Here is a 25,110-nt window from a genome sequence, read left to right on the forward strand (position 1 = left end):
TAAAACTTTGCCTGGGTTAGTAGCAAAGCTCAGGACCGAAGTCTCCAAATTCCTGGGTTCTCAAAACCAAAATTTTGCCAGGCCAAATAAATCGCAGGAAAAAAAATTAGTTAAGATAATGTGCGATAGGGGCTGCTAAGTGGCACAATGGATAGCGCTCCGGCCCTGGGGTCAGGAAGACCCGAGTTCAAATGCGATCTCAGACACTTGACACTTAGTAGCTGTGTGACCCTGGCCAAGTCACTTAGCTACACTACCTAGCAAAACAAACAAAAAAAGATAACGTGCAATATAAAATTTGCTTTTGGAGTACCTTTTGAAAATGACCTGAAATACAACAAAACAACTTTTTAAGGTGGACAAATAATTTTATTTCGTGCATGCAAATACATGTCAAGTACTGCAAACTTTTTCCATCAATTTTCTCTCAAACACTGAAAACCATGATGCTCTATTCTGTGAACAGCCAAAGCTAATATCTTTTTACTTCAGTGCTACAGCAAAAACACACAGAATTCACCCTTTGCTATCCAGTATCATCACAACCCTCATTGTTCCATCTCTCCCCTCCCCCCAAATACAGGCCTGCATAGAGTCCAAGCCTTCCCCCATTTAATCCTATTCCTATAGCACAAAGGGAAACATTACAATTTGGAAATTCAAATTGAAATAAATGGAATAGAATTTATTCCCATATATATCCCCCATTTCATTGTACAGAATTATTTTAAATTATAGTTTTAAATAGAAGCTGAGTATATGCCTTAAAAATGAGCATTTAAATCCATCTTAGAGATGGTGCCTGCTTTATACATGATGGGTGTACACCATCTTTAATTTCATTTACATTTCAATCGAACAATAGATTTGCAAAGAAAATGTCTAATACAGACGTAAAAATATTCACACTAGAGCTTCACAATCGGTTGTACAATTGACAAACAGGCCTCTTTTCCCAAACTTTCCAGCTAAGCAAATTTATAAAATGTAATCAATGCAACGAGAAAAAACATTTTCATAAACTCTCAGGGAAAAGAATATGCGATAAACAGTATAAATGCAGACAGCAGATGCTGCAAGCTAACCACGATACTCCCAAGTGGCTGTACAGTGGATATGTGCAGTACCAATAAAAGCCACATGTGTTGTATCACAACTACAGTATAATTGTTTGCCCAGCTAAAGAGAACGCATGCACTTCCATGCCTTGGATTAACTGAGGCCTAATTCTTGATAGACTGATGGGATATGTGCAAATGACCTTGGCTTTTGGCAGTACTATATGCAGCCAATGTTTGTGTTTTGCTGGTTTGAAATTATTTTAGAAAATTGGGGAGGGGGTGGGGAATGCTGATTTGAGGTTTATGGGATTACTGTCAACGTAATTCCATTGTCAATGAACAATGTGGGAAATTTTGATACACTAACCCTTGACACCAAGTGCCTAGGACATTCCCTTGCCAGCAAAGGGACAATTGGTGACTTCTAGTACCAAGGGATTAATTGCACATTTAATCAGAAGTATGGACACATCTGTGTTCTGCTTGCAGAAGGGGTCCATGTGTTAGAGGGATGCTCTAAAGTAAGTGATCCCACCAACATTGTGTGTACTAAAAGACCAGAAAACACACTTTACAGGAATTTCTCCATTGGTAGCCCTTTCCCCTTTAATGATTATCTATCAATACTGGTGACATCCTGCCTGGAGATTGACTCAAATGAAGAGTTAGGTACTACTCAGACACTGTGCAGAAACCACATGCAGCTGATACTTAAACATGTATTTCATGCTAACAAGACAACTTGGGCTCTTTTGACAACTGTCAAAAGTATGCTACATGAGGTTATAAAGACACTTTCCAAATGATTCAACTTTTCAGGTCTTGCAAACGGTTGTACACCACTTATCAACTCATCCTATAATAACTTGGAATAACACATAATTTGGATGTGCTATATCCTTAGCATCAACTTCAAATTCAAGGTAAAGTGATTAGATTCATGACAATGGTAACCGCTCAGTACTAGAAAGTGAGGTAACCCTTTCATTGTGTCCCTTTACACAGTGAAATCATTTGAAAAATTGCTGCCACTTGGTGACTGAAAAGAAAATTTTCTTTGAAATGTATAGTGCACAATTTTTTATCCATGCCACTAAGATACTGATCTCTTATATGCTTTTGAAAGCGAGTGCTTTACAAACTGTCATCACTTTTAAGTTTGCTCAGGAGAATACAACTAATATTTTAGGATGACCTATGTGTGAAATGAGGCCATGCAACAGGATTATCCTACCGTATTGACTACCCATACTGTTCATGGAGCTCAGAAAGATATTAAAACCAAAATAACAATACTATACTTTCTGGACTGTTGTCAACCCTTTTCCTGGTCAAGTCTTAAAGTCCACAGGCCAAATTAATTAAATATTACTGATCAGAGGCAGCATATAGAAATACATTACAGTGCAATTATTGGTGTTCAGTTTCCTGCTGCCTGAAATCTTTTGACTCTCAATACACATAGGTATATACTTGTTTGTTGGAAAAGAGACATGACAGGAAATAGTTATCAAAAAGAACTAAGTTCTGGTTTATAGCTTCTTTACCATGGCACTTTTGTGAAAAAGGGTCACTTTTCTGCTGTCTTCAAGTGGCAAACATCCAACTCCTTTGCCTCACCATACACCCACAGTTACAAAAGCGAGGCTGCTACTACACATAGTAAAGATTCAATACAGAATAACTCCAACACAGAATCAATTCCTATGTAAGTAGTAAGAAAGAAGAGTTTTCAGGTAGGGGAGATGATGTTCTGTGGGACCACCCGCTGCAAGAAAAGTATTTTTTTTGTTGTTTTGTCTTTTTTTTTTTTAAATAATACATCTGTTCTGAGACATACCAGTAAGGTTGGCAGGTATACACTAAATGCAAATGTAATTTCACCAGACAAGTAGGCAAACATCTAAGCAGTTATCCCAAACCCCTCCAGCAGAGCACAACCAAGTTTTAAAATTGCAATTTTAAAATTAAAAAGATACGGTTAAATACACAAGATCAATTTATGTAGTATATATTCACCCCCAGAACATGCTGAAGATGGTCTGTGTAGTTCTGTTGCACAGAGGGTTCTTTCCCTGAGGGCGCATAAGGAGCTCTCAAACTGTTAATAGGTCTCTATTTTTGTAACAAAATAGCAATTTAAAAATCTTAAAAAAAAAATACATCACCTTCAACATGGAAGATCTCACTATTTAAATATCCAAGAAACAGACATACTAGTTTGCATATACTTGAGGAGGATCACATATAGCAAAGAAAGTATGTCGGAAGCATTTCAAATGTAGTAAGCTCATATTTATAGAAAGGTTCTGATATAAATTATACAACAATCATGTTCCTGTAATATTCTAGGCTAATTTATAACATCAGAAATAAGTTAATGTAACATGGTTTACTTCCTATTCATTTCAGGCTACAAGGTGAAATAAATAATATTTCTTTGCAGGGATGGGGAACAATGGCTCCTGCAACAAACAGTATTAGCCAAAGGAAACTACATAAAGGCTACTGTGCTGTTATGCTACAAACATCTTCATACATCTGAGTATTAAATAAAAGTGTAAGATCTTCCATACTGACACTAGAATATCAAAACTACCCCCCTTGTTTCTCAGATATATATACAACACATCAGTCATCTTATGGGCATGTTCATTAAGACAGGTATCAAACACTGGCATTTTCTTATTCTGATCAGGAAACCTCAGGGAAAAGACAGCCCTCCCACCCTGACCCACCCACCCACCCCTGGAAATGTGCACAAAACTTTTGTTATCAAAATCTTATCTGATACATTGCTGTGGTTTTGTAAAACAACTTAACAACTCAGACGACCAATAACATGATCCTGTTTAAGCATTTTGCTAGCAGGAAAAGCCCTTACATACAGTACACCTGGTGAAAGATCGGCTTGGCTTAAAATATTCCAGTACAATTCTCAGAATAAACAACTTCACAGAAGTTAATTAAAAAATAATAATAATAAAAAGTAAAATTCATCTCAAAGAAATAGGGAAAGAAAAGAGACACAAACTACATACAGATAAGGTAACCAGAAAGGAGTGCCCTGCTTTTGTTTTCAAAATGTTGACTGTGCAATTTTAAGCTTCAAAGAATTCTATTTCCAGAACACTTGGGGATAATCAGTTGACTCTATCTACCTTCAGATGCCATGTCAAAACAACCTTTTCCAGTCACATTTCAGCAAGGCAACAAAGCATTCTTGTTTGGTTTGGGGTTTGTTTGTTTTTTCAGTCTAACTGGAAGTCAGGTAATGCTATATTATTACACATTTCACAGCCTTCTGAAACTCAATAGCCAAAGAACATGCAAAATTAAATGTGAACATGAAATTATGATAAACAATATTTAACCAAGACAATTCAATGAACATTTTCCCACCCCACCCCAAATTAATTTAAATTAAAAACCCAGCAACACCATCTCGTTAGTCAGTGCAAACACTACTTACAGGGTTTTCACAAGAAAGCCTAAAAGCACCTGATTCTTTTGCCAAGTCATTGGATTCAATAATGTACAGGTGTAAATCTGCATTAAAAAAACAGCCATTACATTAGTGCATAATTTATCAAAATTGTTAAAAACGATTCTGCATATAACTTAAGAGAAGTCAATACCTAGAACATTAGCTGAAGGACTTAGGCACTTGGTTACATTTTTAAATTACTTACTTAAACAAGTAGCCTGTATATAAATATCAATAGTAATAAAGCAGAAATTATTCCTGGAAAAATGAGAATTTTTGTTAAAAACTGTAATGCTACAGCAAAGCACTCACTGTACCACACTTCTACACATTATGCAGTAAAGCAAAGCTAGTGTGTTAACCCTGTAAAAAATCTAAGGTAAGACTGCCTACCTTCACTCTTCAAAAGGAAAAAAAAAAAAACCCCACAAAAAATCCCATGCAAAGTTCCATAACAAAAGATAAATAAAGCAGCTGCAGCAAGAAGATGGGAAATTCTCTCTCAGTGAAACAAAAAAGAAACAAATAAGTTAGGTATATTGACTTTCACTAGATGTATCATTGTAGGATCCTGCTAGTTTAATAACTGAGTTGTTAGTTTTTTTTATAGAAGCCATTTAAAAGAGGAATGGCTCAGTTACTGCACCGGATTGCTACAAACTCATAAAAAGCTGCTTTAAGCTTAAGTAAAATGTTGTCCAAATTCCAATCATTTCTGGAAAGTGAACTTGTTACCCTAATAAAGTAAATTCTTATTTTTTTTCAGAATGCTAATGTGAGAGGGCTCAAAGTATCAAAGAGTCCACAGGAAATGGATGCCCCCAGTATTATTTTTTTTAAAAAAAATATACATTATATAATATATATATTATATATATATAAAAAGCTAGTGTAAATGCTTCCATTGTGTAGTCACAAATTTCAAAGATGGACCTCCTTTCAGCTGTTAACCATCTTCCCATTTGCAACTGGCTTTAAAAAGTCATTTTTATCCTCAGACATAATATGAGCCGTTTTCAAGATGAGATTGCTGACACTGACAGATGTGGTGACTGGCAGGCAACCTGCATTGCTAATAGATGCTGGGATTGGCTGGCTGAAGCAAGAAGTTACCGGCAGGACTGTTTTTTGTTCCTCCCTGAAAGAGAAAAGTATGCAATTGACAAATAATTATTATTGCATTAATAGGAGCCATATACATTTGACAAGAACCATAACAAGTAATAAGTACTATAAAAGATTTATAGTATATGACAGCAATTTTTTAATAACATCATCCCACAATGCTTCATAGTATACAAAACATTTTTCTTTACAATAAGTATGTGAGGCAGGCAGCACAAGTGTTACCATCCCCATTTGACACAGAGAAGAAAGTTAGCCTCAGAAAAATTAAGATCTCTTGGCTACTAAAAAAAAGAACTAGATCTTGAACCTTCTAATTCCTAGTCCAATGCTCTTTTCATTGCACCATGCTGCCTTTCAATCACTATCAGAATTGTTCAAAAGTCTCACTACTCAAAACTTATATTCAGTGTTTAAAATATTTCATCATCTTGAATACATACCAAAGTTTCCTTTCTACCTGACTTCTACTCAGTTTCCTTGAATGCTTCATTCCACAAAATAATTACTTTATTTTATTTCCAAAATGAAAATAAAACCAAACTGTTTCCCTGATCCCAATGTTATTTATGGTGTTCAGTTGTGGTCTTAAGCACTTTCCTGACCAGCATAAAGGCCCAGAGACAAAATTTACTTTCACATGTCTCTTTTTCGTAACGTTCATGTTCTCCATGTATGTTCCTTTCCACTTCCTCCTCATACTTCCCCTCTATACCTTCCCCAACACAGATTTTAAATTTTCTAACACTCACAGAATCACACGGTCTTCACCTAAACTTTGTCTCTTGGGCTCCACTGGCTCCTTTGGGTGCTGCTGTAGTGGGTGGCCATTTTCCATTGTAGTTCCATTCAGGAGCTGATCATTTTGAGAGGAAATACCAAGTTGTATGTCCAGAATCTCCTAAAAAAAAGATTTCTTAAATTACAAGACAAATTTCTTAGTTGTCAGACTCCAACCTTCCTTATACAAAAGAATTACATATGCCCACAAAATAAATATTAGCAAATTTCATCCTCTTTTATGTGTCAGAGCATTTATATATAATTTCTGGAAAAGATATTTTGCTTTCTGTCAAAATATATACAGAGCTGACTATTTCTTGCTGTTTAAATTTAGAAGAAAAAAGTCCAAATTTCCGTATCATTCAAAGCCCCTGATAAGTCTGAAAATCACTAGACTTTCCAGCCTTATTTTCCACCACTGTTTTCACAAAATCTATATTCTCACCAAAACAGACAATTTGTCATTCCCTGAATATACATCCTGATTCTCTAACTTAATGACTCTGCTCATATGCTTTCCCAGCCCCCAGCAATTCCACACACCTAATTCCTACCCATCTTTCAAGCCCAGTACCAAATTTCTTAGTGAAGCCTTTACATGATCATCCCAACATGGAATTAATAGTTCTCTTCTATGAATTTATAGTACCTTTGTATTTCTTCATGCACATTTACATTCTAACTTCTGTTTCAATTATTTGTATACATGTTAGGTTTTCTTACTATATGCTAAGCTCCATTAGAGTGGGACTTTTACTCTCTTTTTTCTTTGAATTCTTCTTGGCCCTTTCACAGTTCTTGGCACACAGTAGGTACTTAATAAATATTTGCTGATTAAATGATGTAAATGCAAAAGAGATTAATTCCCCCCAAAATTCCTAAGAACAAATAGGTATATTTGATGGGCGTTAGATTATTGTATCTTGCATCATATTTGTCCACAAAAAAACTAAAAAGTTTAAATAAAGAACAAATAACACTTGTTTTCTCCTCTGCTTTTTTAGTACAGTTACTACTACCAGGGAGAAATGTGTCTAAACAGAATAGAACCAAAAACTTGAAGCACACTTCAAAAAGACATACAAAACCTAAAACTGTTAAGAGCCAATATAAATCATATCTTTTAGTGATGTGGTTTGTTGTTGTAAAGATACAATCAATACAGACCAAAGGAAATGCTTCCTACATACAAAGGAGTCATCAGAGCCCCCAGAATATCTAATTGCTATACTTACTTCTATTTGTTCACCTTGTCCATCAGGTTCATCAGTGTCAAGTGCTGAAAGTTCTAATTCAATATCTCTATCAGGCTTAGTATCTGCTGTATCTTCTGTATAATCACTCTGGAAATCAAATAACATTTAGACAAAAAAATTAGGGTTTCTCTTTATAATTAGAAAAACAGAAATCAAAATACAACAGCTTATAAAGTGTTACTAGATGCATTTTAAAGGTGAGGAAACTAAGCTCAAAGGAGTCAAATAATTTGCTCAGTCACACAAGTTAAGTGACAAAACTAGATTTTAAACCTGGGTTTTCTGACCCCCACTCTAGTGTTTTTTCTTCTATGACACACAATCTTCAAAAAGACCAACCAAAATGTAACATAACCACGGTTTAAACTAACACAAAATTGAGCAAAATAAATCAAGAACTAAGATTTTTCCATGCACCAAAATACATAAAATTAATTAAATTTCAGGATTCGGTTCTCTTTACCTCTCCATTTCTCAATTCCATTTCCTTGCTTAGGAGATTTAAGGTAAGATGACTGGCTTCATCTAAGGAATTCCATTTCTGTTGCATGGCTAGTGCATTGGCCTCCCTCTGAAGCAACAATGAGTTGCTCTTTGCCTAAGGAAAATATAAATTAAAAATCCAGACTTTAACCGTCCCATTTCCAACAATGAAAACCACGGAACGACATATATCCAATATAACTAATCCTACCTGCTGAAGTTCAATGCTTAGAAGATCTCCAGTACTGGAATGCTTTCTATGACTGGATAAATCAGTAACAATAAATCTATCCCTTTAAAGAAAAACATCATTTTTATTGACATGCACTTTGTTTTGAAAGTGAAACTAATAAATAAGTCAACCAGAGACATAATAATTATTATCATCAATAATTTTTTAAAATTAGAATTTCAAGTAATTGTACCAGATCTTAAAACATCAAATTTTTTCATTAGCTATGATGAAATCATAGCATCCTCAAATGTTAGATCTGGAAGAGAGAGATATCTACTCCAATGTCAAGACCTAGACGATGTGGCTTACCCAAGGTCATACACATACAGCTAGTCAGTAGCAAAGCCTACTAGACTAAGAACTTCTGACTTCTAGCCTAGTACCCTCTTCATGACACCAGGCCTGCATGAATGGTCACAGATATAGAACATACGTCTCCTAAACAGGGAGGATGGAATTTATCTTTTGAATGCACATACTAAGATCTAAGAATATAAAATCCTAATAAAAAACTAATTAAAGATCAGTCTTACCGTTCTATATAATGTGCTGAAGAAGTAGAATCAGAGCCATATGAACTCCACCTTGAATCAACAGCATTGACATAGGGGACATAATCTGCAGAAATATAATCAACAGTGACAAAGATGGAAAACCAAAACAATTTTAATCACATGTAAATACAATACAGAAAAGTAAAATAGTTTCTTAGAACTGAACTACAGTACACAAAGTGAAGTTAGTAGTAATCTACAATACCTGATACACTGATGGGTTTAGTAGCACTTCCTTGGGAAGCAGTAGCCTGTATAGGATCTGTGGTATGGTAACCTGTCCGGGAAGATCTGGAAATTGCACCCCATTTGGAGATAATGGGTCCATCACTAAAAGGAATTATAGGATCTTCTTCTTTTGCCCTTCTCTGAGTTTCAAATAAATGTACTCTTCTCTTAACATCTCCACTGTCCAGATCCTAAACATTAAAAAAAAAAATCAATAAAACAAATATTTCAATAAAACAAAGAAATGATCTTTCTTTAACAAATGATACAAGTATTTCCTTTCAGAAAATCTGGGTTCGAATTTTTGGGGAATGCTATTTACTGCTAACTTTCGGCTAGCCAGATAAGAGCAAACATCAAATGTAAATACACATGCCGACTGTTTAAACTAAATCAATACATTCTAGGCTTCATGAGATATAGGCCTATTTATTCAACAAGAAAATGAAAGCTTTTGCTCATTCATAAACTTGAGTCAGCATGCACTATTCCCAAAAATCATACCATTAACACAGCATTTGAATTAGCAATTACATCCTTGGGCTCTGAATCAATGGCATTTATACAAGAGCCTATGGTGCCACAGGACCAGGGTGAATAATGGGAAAGATGATCTTCCTCAAATTTTGTACCACGTACGTCACTTACGTTCTCGGAGAACTAGTGAGAAAAAACAAAATACAGTCAACTCTTACAGTTATATTCACTAAGTAGTATGAAGCAATTATTATAGTCATGAGGTTTTTAGTTACTGAAGAACTGAGATTGTTTTCCTATGACTAACATGAAAAATGGCAACAAACATGTCTTCAACAATTTTAAGTTACTTTGATTAGAAAAATACTTTATCTTATCTCCAATTTATCTTTCCTTCAGCAGTCTTCTTGAGTATATAATGCAAACCAAATACTATCCAAGTAAGCCACATAAAAATATTTCCTCATTTACTACATATGCTAGATAATATAAGAGATACAGAAATATATGACAAATTCTCTGTCATCAATGAGCTTACTTACAGTTAGGACAGAAAGGCTTATACACGTGAATTAGTAAGAGAATATGTAACTGACAAACTGTTAGTATTGACAACAGAATGATAGGCATTAAGAAAATGAAAGAGATGAATGTGGGCTGAAGCAGCTAGAGAAGGCTCCCAAAGAGCTGGAATTCAACTTTGAAAGAAGAGTAAAATTTAGAAAGTTGTAGGAGGAAGAAGGATGACATTTCACTCTGGGGGAGGGGGAGGGAGAATCAGGACTAGCACTGAGCAGAGAGAAAAACAGGTAGTGCTAAAAAGAAAAAAAAAGAACATATACTTTTATATAAGTGAAGATGCATAGAACATGTCTGTCGAAAAATTTCTTTTGACACAATTTTTTGTCACTCCATTTTAAAGACACATTAAACAAATAGTTTGCTCTGGAAATAATGGGACTGAGAACACTAAATTAAATTTAAGGCATCCTAAAGTGAAAGATTATTCTAGTACTAAGCAAAATGGCAACACATCTCCAGCCCAAATAACATGAATGATACAGTAGCTATTTCTACACTTCTTCCTCATAAGAGCTATACTGCTACAAAGAAACATTATGTTAACAATGTAACAGCTTAAAACAAAACCATTCAAGAATTTTCCATCTTGCTAATTCTAGTTTAAATAAGCACTTCTCCTTTAAGCAAAAATAAGTGTTGGCCTGACCCTGAAAGACATGAAGTAACTTCCTACCTCAGTACGAAAGTCTACACTGAACAGAGGAGAAGGCGGTGTCGGTGACTGTGTTGCCATAGGAAGAGTTGAAGAAACAAGGGGTGCTTTCTGGGTATGATATTGCGCCCACTGTTCTGGTTTTCGTCTTAACTGATCCTCATAACTGGTCTTCAAATGACCACAAGGTTCCTAGGGGAAAACAACCAAACATTCTTAGTTATCTACAAAGCAGAGTGGAAAATGAAATGCTTGTACCAAGATAATAAAAGTAGTTTACTACGGCAATGGTTTCTTAAAAAAGAGAGGGAGGGTGAGAGATCACAAATTTTATACATACATACATACATACACACACACACACACATACACATGTCCTTGTGTATGTATGTAAATATACACAGTATGCACACACATGTATGTGGATAAATGTGTGTGTATAAACACACACACATTTACATACTTAAACTCAAATGGGAGAAATGAGAGAAGTAATCAGGCAAGTTGGGGAAGAGAGTGGGGTAGGAAAGAGTGATGGGAAAAAGGATAACTAATGAATTTAACATTTATTCATTCATTGAAGGAACATGTATTAAATACCTCTTACATACATTGCTCTACACTACGCACTAGGATATTCAAAGACAAAACATGATTCCTATCCTCAAAGGGCTTTCAATACAGCAGGAGTGGTAAGAAATATACCCAGATACAAATCAGCATACAAGTGTATACACAAGTGTATAAAAAGGGTACAAAAGTAGTCTAAGATCAGATGAAGAAATCATTTTCAAGCTGAGGAGATAATCAGGGAAAGCTTCAGGGAGGGGGGTCATGAAAGACTGACACATTGTTAACAGAGATGGGGGGGCAGATTAGAAGAGAAAAAGACATCTTCATATTGTGAAATGTGTATGTGTAAAAAAGCAGAAGTGAGAGCAGGCTCAGAGTAGTGAGTAATCCAGTTTGGCTGGAACAAAGAATACACAAAAGGAAGTAGTATAAAACTCAGCTCAAGGGAAAGCTAAAGTCCCAGTTCATAGGGGCTTTGGAATGTAGAGTTTGGGCTTTCATACAACAAACAATGAGAAGCCAATGAAGATTACTCAGAAGTGGACTGATGTACCAAGACCAAGGCATTAGTAAAACTAATCTAGCAATATAAGCAAAATGGATTAGAGACCAGAGGGCATTACAATACTCTAGGTCGGCTAGTTTTGAGTTTGGATTAGGGTGGTTTTAAGTGGAAATAGTAAGAGGCACAAATAGGAGACATATAGCATAACATGTCACCATTCAGTTTTCTGTCATGGGAACAGATAATAGTCAAATAAGATAACAAAGAAGAAAAACAAAATGCTGTGCTTGAATTTTGATGTTTTACACACATACATACACACACACACAACACACAAACATACCCACACACATATACACACACAAGTTAAAGGTGTAGTTTTCTTACTTCCATTACCACCTACCCTTGGTAAAGGTACACTTGTCCTTGGCTCACTTGGTGGTTGACAAGCCATTGGATAATAACCATCTAGGGAACTACTATATCTTTCTCGCAAAGACGTCTGATAGACAGACGAATGCATCACATCCATTGGAGGTAAAGAATTGCTCCTAATAATGTCATCTCGCTGGTACATTGGTGGACGCCAGATGCGCCGGCTGTCATACACAGGAGCATACATTCCGGAAGGTACTGGGGGAACTGGTCCATACGGCTGCGGAGGAGGAGGCTGGTAAGGAGAAGAATTCACTCGATCTCGAGGGGGAAATGTACTGTAATGATCAGCATATGGCACGGAAGCAGGTGGGAGGGAAGATTCTGGAACATTATTGGACCTCACAAAACGAGGAACACAGGGAGCCACACCAGCTGGTACCGTTGGAGGTGGTGGGTAGTATCCTTGAAAATTGGAAAGAGGCATATTTAATGTGGTCTCAGTACTATCCAGGATTTTAATGGTTTAAAAAGTTTTAAACAATACTTGCAAGTAAAGAAAGCTTGTTTTTAGTCAAAATATCAATCTCTTAGTTATTTGGTTTTATAAGTAAAACTATATATTTAATTATACTACTGCAAGGAAATCATTGCCAACCTACTTGCAAACTGCTTCTTAAAAATTTGCCATATCTATTAGTCAAATTTTAGCTCTTCTCTTCAGATAAACCATTTTAATTCTAGGAAACTGATCACCATGAATTTTGGTATGTTTTCTAGCTCTGAGCACCTGGTTAATTGGTTGATGGTGTGATTATCCAGATGTTTGGTTCACAGGAATGATCTTCCTTGAACTATTGGTCACTTAGTAACAAAACAATTAAAAGGGTTGTTTTCTTTAAAGCAAGCGAAACAGAAATAAAATTTCCCTTTTAACTTATAAGCTCAATATATTTAAACAAATTTTATATCAACTATATGTAAAACTTCAAGGTACTTACCTGTCTGTGGGTACTGTGGAACTTCAAAGGATATCTGGGTCCTTGGATCTGGAAAATACTGAATGCTTTCAGAAGGCTGAGGATATACAGGTACTCTAGTTACAAATGAGTTGGATTTCGGAGGCACAGAATTCAGCTCTGTTCCAACAGTAGGGGGCCCAGCTGAGGTAGCTGCTACATTACTTACAGGAGTCTTGGGTGGAGAACCAATTTTACTGGTGGGGGGGAAAAAAGTGCAAAGTCAACTCATGTCCACAACTATTTAGCTCTTGTGAAAAAATATTTTTTCTCTAGACCTCAAATTTGGTACTGAAACCACTCTTAGAAAACACAACAGCCACTTCTGAATTGGCAGATTAGCCAATACACATTATAGCTCACTTACATTATCAATGTATGGTCTCACAGTGACATATTCAAAATTTATAGTGCAAAGACAGGAGATCCTACAAACACATTCTCAAGAACTCAAGTCATCTTCCCTACATAGAAGTTTTCTTTTTCTTTCCTTTTTTGTTTTTGGTGAGGCAATTGGGGTTAAGTGACTTGCCCAGAGTCACACAGCTAATAAGTGTTAGGTGTCTGAGGCCACATTTGAACTCAGGTCCTTCTGACTCCAGGGCCAGTGCTCTATCCATTGCACCACTTAGCTGCCCCTAGGTTTTCTCCATTGTGAAGGAAGCATCATGAGATTTCTAGTTCAACAGAATCCTTCCAGAAGCAGCTCCATCCACTACACAGATATGGGCAGAGTAGGGTGCTAATTAAACAAAGGTTACTCTATCTAGATTAAATGACCTCTATATAGATTAAACACATATTACTTGGGAGCAAGATAGGTAACATGAAGCTGCTTTTCTAAGGTAGAAAGATAACAGCAGCAACCAGCTTATTCATATCTTATTCCTCCTTTAGGTCAAACTTTGACATGATCTTGAGAATTATGATATATTAAAAGCTTGATCTTGCAAATTAATGACACAGGAATATAACATCTTTTATACTAAATGGATTATAGGGTTCTATATCCAATATTGCAGTGCAATGGCAAAGAATACTGAACCTGACAACAGGAAGACCTGCATTCAAATCCAACCTCAGAGATTTACTAGCTGAGTAAGGTGACAACCTCTGTCTACCTCTCTCTGCCAATCTCAGTTTCCTCAACTGTAAAATGGAGATAATAACAGTACCTACATCCCAGGGTTGTTGTAAAGATTAAATGAAATATTTGTAAAATGTTGAGCACATTGCCAAGAAGATAACAGGCATTTAAATGCATGTTCCTTTCCCTTCCCTTCAACAGCTGTTGAAGTTAGAACAGGCTTTTCATAGCTTGAGTATATAATAAAGAGTATAGGCTGCATTTAAGTCATAGCAGACTGGTCTACCAGATGTTCACTTCGATCAGCAGCTGTGTGCTACAAAAATTAACTATAAGTATGGGGTGGTACTAGTAGGTACAAACTTATGTTTCTTAGATTGTAGTTTGCAGATATTTCAGAAGTATTTTTATTTCTTGGAAGTAAATAAAAGCTGTGAGAAAACCAAATAAGCATTTATTATGCGGGGCGGCCTGCTGTGTAATTTACCAAAACCTTAGGTACCATAATCAAGTAAAAAAACTCTCTGAGCAGCCTTTCTGCTTGATTTTTTCAAAGCAAGTGTTACCAGGTGTACAATCTAACAAATACAAGGGAAAATAATTTCTAAAAGGATCAGAATAATAAAAATTAAGATATTTATAGGTTAATATTATTCCCCAATTATCATTTCCATTTTGCAGATGAGGAAGTTGTGGCAAAGAAAGGTTAAGTGACTTGTCTAAGGTAGCCCAACCAATCTTTTAAATCCAAGAACAACAATCTCCACTCTGCACTATGCTACTACTTACCAAGGACCCTCTTCTGCTCTGATGCCCTTCTTCCACTTCAATATTCAATGGTGTCCCTTATGCACTGAACTTCTATAGCCTTTACTAGTATGTAACCACACAATTTAGACAATATAATCTATCTTCTATTATTTGCTTTTGTTCATGTGCTCATGTAACTAGGTGGCAGAGTGGACAGAGCGCTGAGCCAAGAGCTAGGAAGAATTGAGTTCAAATATGGCCTCAGATTTTTATTGTGTGACCTTAGGCAAGTCACTTTATTTGCCTCAGTTTCCTCAACTGTAAAAAATGTTAAAAAAAAAATGCACTTACCTCACAGAATTATTGGAAAGTTCAAATAATATTTGTAAAGCACTTAGCACAGTGCCTAAAACATAGTAGGCACTCAATAAAAGTTAGTTTCCTTCCCCTTGCCTGACTAAACTGTAAGTTCCTTAAAAGTTAGACTTGTACCACCTCTGTATGTTAAAAATACCAAGCAGATAGAACATAAGTAGGTATTAAATATTTGATTGTTGATATCTTCTCTACTCTAACATATTAATAAATTAAGGGTTTTCCACATATTTTCAAATGTGAACAAAATTATAGATAACTTTCTACTACCAACAGTACTAAGTAATTCTTCGCATTTGTAGAATATTTTGTATTTTAAGTTTCACTTATTGTGTCTCACACATTGCGTCTCACTTTTTACATCACAACTGCACTTAAGGTAAGCAGGAAAGCTTTTATAGTACTTTAAAGTTTACAGAGTACTTTTTATCCCAGTTTACAAATGTCCATTTTACAAGTAATGAAATTGGGGCACAAAACAGGCTTTGACCAAAGTTTACATAGCAAACTTTGATAAGAATTGAAATTAGTCTTACAATATCACTAATGTGAAAATATGTTTAATAGGAATGTATATGTATAGCCTATATCAGGCTGTGCACCATGTTGGGGAAGATGGTGAGAAGAAAGGGGGAGAAAAATTCTAAACTCAAAAGCATATGGAAGTGATTGTTGATAAATCAAAATAAATAAATTAAAAAAAAAAAATTGAAATTAGTACCCAAGATTCCAAGTCTGATATTCTCTTCACTAAACCACACTATACATCATGTACTATACTCATTTTCCAAGACTTGGTTATTTAAAAGGTAAGCTTCTTATAAAATATTTCTTCTGTTTTGAATAGTATTTATCCTATTACATGAATTCAAAATATGATTTGATGACATTAATGACAATTATACATAGAATTATAAAATATAAGAAGCTTAATCTCAAAAAGAATGGGAACCAATCAGAAAACTTATTTTCCAAATAAGTTCCACCAATGAATGTGTGATATGGTGGAAACAGAAGTGGATTGAGATTTCAAAGACCTGGGATTGTATTCCAATTTTGCATCTTTCTACCTTGTATGACCTTAGCTAAGTAAGAATTTTTTTATGCCTCAGTTTCCTTCAACAAAATGAAGGAGCTAGACTATATGATCTCTAAAGTTCCTTCCACATCTGAATTCTATGGTCCCATGAATGACGGTAGCCTCTGACAAGTCACTTTCTCTACAACTAAATTTTTTTCATTTGAAAAATTAGATGACTTACCCCTACATCAATCTCAAAGTTGTATCTTGATATATGAAACTAGTATACTTTTAAACACCTGGACCAATATGCTGGATACACAAGGACTCAAATGTTAACTGATTAATTTTCCACAAGCTGAAATTTTACTAAGAGAAACAGAGTGGTATAGTGTATAGATTATATAGATAGGCTTTGGAGACAAGAAGAACTGGGAGTAAAGTACTACTTCTGACATATACTAATAGCTGTGTGAACATGAACAAGTCACTTAACTTTTCAGTGCCTCAGGCAACTCTTTGAAAGTATCATTTACAAATAAGCCATCTATATGCATTGGTAAAGGGAGTTTGCCAAACTTAAAGCATCAAAAAAGTATTACCACAATAAAACTCAACTTAAGCTCTAATTCACGTCCACAATTTCAAAGGAAATACTTTTATTAAAAATATGGTTAACTGCTTTCTCCAAAATATCACAATTGTTAACGCTTACATAATGCTGTAAGGGATACAAAGTACTTTCCTCATTAATACCCTATTTGCCAAATAGTGTAAGAATCCATTCCATCATGTTATAGTTGAGGAAACAGGCTCAGGGAGGTTACAGGGCGACTAAATTTTGGAACTGCAATTCAAACTCAGAACTCTAGACTTCAAGTCCAGCTTTCTTCTTACTGCTACCAGGAAAATTCTCATAAATGCCCAGAAGGATTCAAAAAGGACTTTTAAAGAACCAAAATGAAATATTTTAACTTAATATGACACCTACTTTTCAGTGACAGATTCTGCAGAAGCCCCAGAGATATTTTGAGCACTGGAGCCAACCTTCCCTACTTTCTTCACATTCTCCAGAGCTCTTAATGTGGTGTCAGCACCACGGGGGATTAGCTGGGAAACACTATTTTCTGCACTTGAAATCCCATTGGTACTTGGAACAAGTTTCCCAGCTGTTTCAGTACTTCCTATGACAGAAATGACATTTCCAGCTGTGGTTGTGACAGTGTTGTTCGTGCCAACTTTATTCAGGAGAGGAAATGTTCGTACAGTTGCTGTGATCTTTTTGTTCCTTAAACGATACCTGTTTTTAAAAAGAAAAACAAAAAACAATGCAAACTATTAACCACAAATTCAAAAACTGTCAAAATCACTAATATTTAGAAAAATACCAATTAAAGCAACCACGGGGTATTACAATCTTGGTAAACATGGCAAAAGATGGAAAATTTCAATGTTGAAGGAGCTATGAAACAAGCAGTGAAGCTGTGAATTGGTCCAAGTGTTTAAAAAATGTCACAAGTTACTAAACTGGTTACTAAACTGCTCATAATGAATTATAATGCAATGATCTGATTATGGAGTATCTATCTTTAAGGAAGTTAAGCAAAAATAAAAAATACACACATATGAACATATTCACAGTAGTAGTATCTCTAGTTTTAAAAATATGAAAATAAAATACATGCCTAATGATCAGGGAATATCTGAACAAAATATGGTAAGTAAATATAATGAAATATTATGTATTATACCATAAAGAGCAATCAATATGAAGAATTATATAAAACATGGAAAGACTTGCATGATGTAATACAGTAAAGAAAGCAGTGCTAAAAGAACAATATACAAAATGATTACAATATAAATCAAAACAACAAAAGGTAACAAAATGTAAGTCAAATACAAAGAGCAATGTTGGTATCAAATGGTAATTTTGTATTTCTCTCCTTTATACCATATTAGCCTGCTAGTTACTACCCATCATATTCCATCTCCTTCTCTCACACTTTTGTCCCAATAGTACCCCATGCCTGGACTGTATTCTTTCCTCACTTCTGCCTGACAGAATATCTAAATTCCTTCCAAGGACATATCAGATATTACCTCTTACCTGAGGCCTTCACTAATTCACCACCCTCCACCTTGTTAGCACTCTCATCTTCTAGAAAGTAATTTGCTTACGGCTGTACTTTGCATTTACTATCTGTGTACACTTTGTATCACCACTGTTTTCATTATACCTAGTACACAGTAGGCACTTAGTCAACAAACATTTATTAAGTGCTTAATACGTGCCGGGCATTGTGCTAAGTGCTGGGGAACACAAGGAAAGGCAAAAATATAGCTGCATGTAAGGATTCCATATTCTAAAGGGAAAGAGACCATGAAAAAAACGTGTACAAATAAGATATGTACAATTCAAATGAAAGGTAATCTGAGAAGGAAGGCCCAGGGCAAGGGAATGAGGGTTGGTGGATGGGGAGGACTGGAAAAGCAGAAGTTAGAATTTGAGTTGAACTGAGGCTTGAAGGAAACCAGAAAAGTTATATTAAAATAAAAGAGATCAACTGATCCCTGAAATGCTTAGTGTCCCTGCATATTGCACTACTGAAGGTGAGTATCTTAGGAAGATGAGGAGATGGAGAAATTCTATGAAGGACTCACTTGGACACTCCAAATTATACCAACACATAATTAACCCTCTATGGCTTTAATGCACAGTGGAGGATAGCAAAAAGTATGTTGTAAAACATGGTTCAGAAGGAGAAAAAGTTAGTAGAATATAGAGAAGTCTCAAATGCAGACATCTTGAATACTTTCTAAAAGAAAAGAAAAGGAGGGTTTTGGACATGATAATCACCAAATACCTTCACAAAATGTGAAAGTGATACTTTAATATTGGAAATAACTACAAATAATGAGGTAGTTATTTCTGAAACAGTTATTTGTGTATTGTCATGCCACTGACATGTTAGAAGAAATAAGAATATATGTCATGCAACTAGCTACCAAAAATAGTTAATGGATAAAAGAAGATACATTGTCTACACCGTCACTGTTTCATGAAGAAGCTTAACCGCAGTGAAATTCATCACCAAAAAAGGTAAGCAAGAGCCACTTCATTCAGTACTTACATCTCCTTGCCTAGCGAGGAACACAAGCACAGCATCAGAATGTAAACTCATTTATAAGATCTTACATAGAAGGGCAGCTAGGTGGTGCTGTCGATAGAGCATTAGGACTGGAGACAGGAAAACTCAACTTCCCGAGTTCAAATTCGCTCTCAGACACTTACTAGCTATGTGACCCTGCGCAAGTCACTTAACCCTTTTTGCCTCAGTTTCCTCATCTGTAAAATGAACTGGAGAACCACTACAGTATCTTTGTCAAGAAATCCCCAAATGGGGTCACAAAGAGTCAGACACAACTGAGCAACAACAGAATGGAATGGTAGAGGCTAATGAGCAGTATCACCTTGTAAAACAGTAATAAGTAGTAGAATAAAAACAAGTTTACAGTAAATGTACCAAGAGACCAAATAAAAGATGAAACTGGTAGGACACTGAACTGATAAAAGATGGAAAAGATCTGTGAAGATTTCTGTGACAAACTCTTGGATCCACCAATAATAATAGAGCTGATCATATGGGTACTCTAATATAACAGTCTCTGATATGATACATGACAAAGTAGAAATAGCAATATAGAAAACAAAGGATTTGATTAGAAAAATGGGAGTAGTTTTCTGCAAACTTATGGAAACTAACAACAGAAAAAAAGTGTGCTCTATGAGCTATATAATAACCAATTATGACCCCAGTAGACTATTTTTTAATCATGCTTCTTATATTTTGGCAGAGAAGAGATAAACTAGAAGAGTAGAATGGGATATACATTTTCAGATACAGAAAATGTGTGAATTTTGTTTTGTGTGACTACACTTACATGTTACAAGAGAGACTTTTTTTTGGCTGGGAGAGTGTAGTGGGAGGAGAGAAGAGAATTGGCAGGAAATGGAGGGGTAGTGAGAGTGATACTTAAAAAAAGAATGTCAATGAATCATTAAAAAACGAAAAACAGAAAATAGCAGAATGATGTTCAGAAAGGGACATAAACAGGGCAGTGTTAGAATTACGCTAAATTTGAAACATTAAGACAAAAACAAAATTCCCAGTCTATACATATTAGAGATTTAGGGCTTCATATGCAGTACTTTTCTTTGTACAGAGAAACGTTCATGTTGTAAAGTTCACACAATTAAAAAGAAATTTGTTTTAGAAAATTAAGAAAATATGTGCCAAATCTGTAGAAATTAAAGTTGAATTCCACAAGATAAAGACAAAAACAGAACAAAAGGTAAGCGTCTCATGAAATAACAGCAGAAAACTGAAATATTACAGCTCCTACTTGGCATACCCAGCATTATACCACACCACTTGCCAGGTACCAAAGGAAGCAGCTTCAAACACCAGGGTTTTAAGGTCTGGCTGAGTGTGGAAAAGGGATGTCCTTGCCCAATTCCCCCACAACAGTAACTCTAAACACCCCACATGAGGCAGAACACAGTAGTTCTGCGCAGCCACATTAGAGAAAGGTATTGCAACTTGGGAGGGAGATTGGGGGAGATGGCAACAGAGGGAGCAACAGAGAAGCCCTAGGAACTTCTGTGGCTTAAGGAAAGGGAATTACAATTCCAACTGAGAATAGTGCTCTCTTAACAAGATTTATCCCCAAAAGGGCCTACATATCCTAGTTATGAGAATGCTAAGGATGTCTAACCTTAGAGGTCTGGACACCAGACGAAGAGGAAGGAACCAAGGAGTGAGGAGAGAAGTTATAAACAAACTATAAGAAAACAAAAGACTAAAATTCCAAGAAAGCAAAGCAATGCATAAAACCTAGCTTCTGAGGAGGTAAACCAAGAGTGAGACTCAAAGACAGAAACAATAAAATGTTTTTTTTAATCAAAAGAGTTACTATTAAACTGAATAATTTGTAAACACCACAAATAAGAGAAACACACTAAAGTGCAATTATCAAGAAAAGAAATAAAAAAAAAAAAAAACAAAAACAAACTCTTACACTCATAAGATATTGCCAAAGCATGACTATCAAAGGGACAAAATGTCTTCCTCTCTGTTCCTCACACAAAATATTTTTATCTTCCATCTCCATCACTTTCCACATACCTGGAATACATTCCTTCTTAACTTCTGCTTCATAGAATCCCTATTTGCCTTCAGGATATAGCTGAAGCACCACCTTCTACATGAAGTCTTTCTTCATTCAACCCCTAGTGCCCTCACTTCCAGACAACCCTGGATTTAACTACTTCATTTATTTTTGTTCCTTTTTTACACTTACACTTACACTTACACACACACACACACACACACACACACACACACACACACACACACACACAAAGAAATAACCACCCCCCCCCCACATACAATTCTGTTATCTCCCTCATTCGAATGGAAGCTCCTTGGAGAGTAGGAAATTCCATTCTGTGAATTTATATCCCTAGCTCATAAAAGAGCAAGTACTTAGTAAAGACTTGTTAATTAAATGAAAAATCAGGAAAAGAGGAGAAAAAACTGAATATTCCATATTCAGTCCTATGTTCCCTGATAAGTGAATCAAAAACTTTTATGGAAAGATTAATAGTAGACAGTTGCTCAAGAAGAAACAGATAGGAGACAATGAAGAACTAGAGATGTAATCTCACCAAGCCCAGAGAACAATGGAAGATTGGTAAGTTATTTCTTTAGCCTCTTCCAGCAAAGTCAGCACCATGAAAGATTTCCGTCAAGGAAGGTTCCCCAAAGAAGGAATAAGGAAACAAAGTATTAGATGAAGCAAAGATTAAAGAAAACCAAAGAGAAACACCAGAAACCTCTCTCTTATGAGGAGTGCACCAGGAAATGGTGCCAAAGCCTCAGGCATCATATAGATAATGGCAGCAGGAGAAGGGCAGAGACCAGCACGACCTCCTGGGCAGGGTTAAAATGGGAGATGGGACCTTTAGGGGCCAGCTCCAGAGATTGGTCTAACCTCTAATTCTAGCTCAAGAGTGTGAAAAGAGGCAGGCTTAGGAAGGATGAAGGGTCTGGTCTAGGTTGCTTTTCAGACAGAATTACAACACGTAAGATGGAACCAGGATACAGATACCTAATACATAAATATAAAATACATAAATAAGAGAGAAGAGGCATCTGGAATACAAGACAGGGTGGGGATGGGGACACACAGAACTAGTCCAACAGAATCTCAACTCCCGAGATTCAGTCAGAAACAGAACCTGGGCCTAGTCATCCTATCACAGATGGCAGGGGAAGGCAAAGCCCACTTTGGCACAAAATCCCCAAACCAGAACTGTGAATTAAGATACGAATAACGAAGGAAAACTAATACAGTGAAAAAGTACTATGGGATAAAATAATCTGAAGAAGAAAATAGTTCTGAACAATTATACTTAGTACCCTACCAAAAACAGTTTGGCCACAAAGAATTCAAAAGTTGATGGAAGAAATGATGTAAGAACTAAATGAGAGATAAAGAATAAAATAACACACTTGGAGGGGAAATATATGGCTTAGAACAAAAAGTAGAAAACCTTACCCGAGAGTTAGGTCCCCTAAAAAACAGAATGGAGCAATCAGAACTCAGTAGTTCAATGATACCAGAATAAACATAATCATTTTTTAAAATTAAAAGATAAAAAAAAAGTCCATGCTAAGTCTTAATTATTAAAAATATGTGACACAGAAAAGAAGGAGAAGGAGAGATTGCTGAAGAATCATCAGACTTCTGTGTGACCCTGGGCAAGTCACTCAACCCTGATCACCTCACCAAAAGGCAAAAAGGAAAAAAAAAGTATCATCAGATTTGCTAAAACCATGACCAAACAAAAGAAAATCTGGATGTCACATTTTAAAAAATCAAAAAAGAAAACTCTACAAAACTATTAGAACTAGAAGGCAAAGTTTAAACATAAAGAATCCAGCAGTCACTGCCTGAAATAAATTACAAATTAAACACATCCAGAATTACTGGTCAAAATCGAGAGCTCATAGATCAAAGAAACAATACTTCCAGCAAAAGAAAGAGATAAAGTACCAAGGAACCACTCAGAACACACAAGATTATGTGGCAAATGCCATGAAGCAAAGGAAATCTTGGGCTAGGAAATATCAAAAGGCAGAAGAAGAAAAAAAATTATAAATATGAATAATTTATCTTGCCAAACTTATTATAAAGCTACAGAGGGACAAAAAATAGATATTCAAGAACTTCTGATGAGGAAAAAACAAACAAACAATTGGCTTGAATTTCTGAAACAACCCACAGGAGACAAGAGTAACCTTTTAAGATAAATATATGTGAGAAATTTGAAGGGAATAAATAATTATGAAAAATTATCCTAATAAGGAGAAGAGACCATTGTCCTTCCCACTGACTTAAGGGGTCAAAGAAGGAACATACAAAGTTGGTGTGATTTTGTTTAGTTTTAAGTGAGAAAAATGAGGGGAAAATTAAAATATTGGTCAAGAAATGATGGAGAGAACTTACTGCTTATCATAATTGAAATACACTAGAAAATGAGAATACAAACATGGAAATGAAGGTGGGGAGATTAAGGATCTCAGGATCCTTAAACAAAAGAGGAGATACACATTGAATTAACCAGCATAAGAAAAGAGGGTCAGGATCTATGGATAAGCAAAGAGTTCAGAATCAAATAAAAGATAAAGAGGATAACAAAAGACAAAATGGACAATTTTGACTATATAAAAGTTTTCCACAAAATCAATGCAGCTAAAATTAGAAAGAAAGAAGCTTTCTGAGGAAAAAAATCTTTAGAACAAGTTTCACTAATAAAGCTCTCACTTCCAAGCTATACAGAGAAGTGTTTCAAATTTATAATATGAGGCATTCCATAACTGATAAAAAGTAAAAGAACATGAACAGCCAGTTTTGAGGAAAAAAAAGAAATCCAAACTATCAATAGCCAAAGGAAGAAATACTCCAAATCACTAATAAGAGAAATGAAAACTAAAGCAGCTAACGCTTTACCTCATACCCATTATACTGACAAAGTAGATAAAAAACAGAAACTGATAAATTCTGGAGGAAATGTGAGAAAACAGGTAGAATAATGAATTGTTAAAGGAGCTATGAACTAGTCCAGCCATTCTGGAACCATGTCAAAAAAAATTCCTAAACTTTACACATCCTTTGACCCAGCTCTACTACTACTATGTTTATACCTCAAAGAGATCAAAGAAAAGAGACAAAACCCTTTATGTACAAAAATATTTAATAGTATCTTTCTGTGGTAGTAAAGAAGTAGAAAGTAAGGGGTGTCCATCAACTAGGAAATACCTGTACAAAATATGACACACAAATGTAACATAATGGCAAATTATAATAGGCATTGGTTGAAAGGAACCTGTAAAACCTTGTTATGAACCCATAT

The 25,110-nt window shown here is 35.5% G+C and overlaps 1 protein-coding gene across 7 annotated transcripts in view; it reads right to left on the minus strand.

The window, feature by feature from the left end:
* Positions 1–4,535: 4,535 nt before the first annotated feature.
* Positions 4,536–25,110, minus strand: part of LOC114046842 (roquin-2) — a 60,409-nt gene continuing 39,834 nt past the window's right edge. For 4 of the 7 annotated variants that reach the window (XM_027867381.1, XM_027867385.1, XM_027867382.1 and 1 more), the window contains 12 exons: positions 17,620–17,928; positions 13,378–13,592; positions 12,405–12,841; positions 10,945–11,115; positions 9,717–9,872; positions 9,190–9,403; positions 8,964–9,048; positions 8,407–8,488; positions 8,176–8,310; positions 7,692–7,799; positions 6,426–6,574; positions 4,964–5,686 (listed from right to left, as the gene is read on the minus strand). In XM_027867381.1, the coding sequence (XP_027723182.1) occupies positions 5,488–5,686; positions 6,426–6,574; positions 7,692–7,799; positions 8,176–8,310; positions 8,407–8,488; positions 8,964–9,048; positions 9,190–9,403; positions 9,717–9,872; positions 10,945–11,115; positions 12,405–12,841; positions 13,378–13,592; positions 17,620–17,928 (2,260 nt within the window). In that variant the 3' untranslated portion in view covers positions 4,964–5,487. Of the gene's footprint in view, positions 4,611–4,963; positions 5,687–6,425; positions 6,575–7,691; positions 7,800–8,175; positions 8,311–8,406; positions 8,489–8,963; positions 9,049–9,189; positions 9,404–9,716; positions 9,873–10,944; positions 11,116–12,404; positions 12,842–13,377; positions 13,593–17,619; positions 17,929–25,110 lie in introns of those variants that run through there. The other 3 variants (XM_027867387.1, XM_027867386.1, XM_027867388.1) reach the window with 3 other exon arrangements.

This window comes from Vombatus ursinus, unplaced genomic scaffold (assembly GCF_900497805.2).
Source record: "Vombatus ursinus unplaced genomic scaffold, bare-nosed wombat genome assembly UNPS02014786.1, whole genome shotgun sequence".
NCBI lineage: Eukaryota > Metazoa > Chordata > Mammalia > Diprotodontia > Vombatidae > Vombatus > Vombatus ursinus.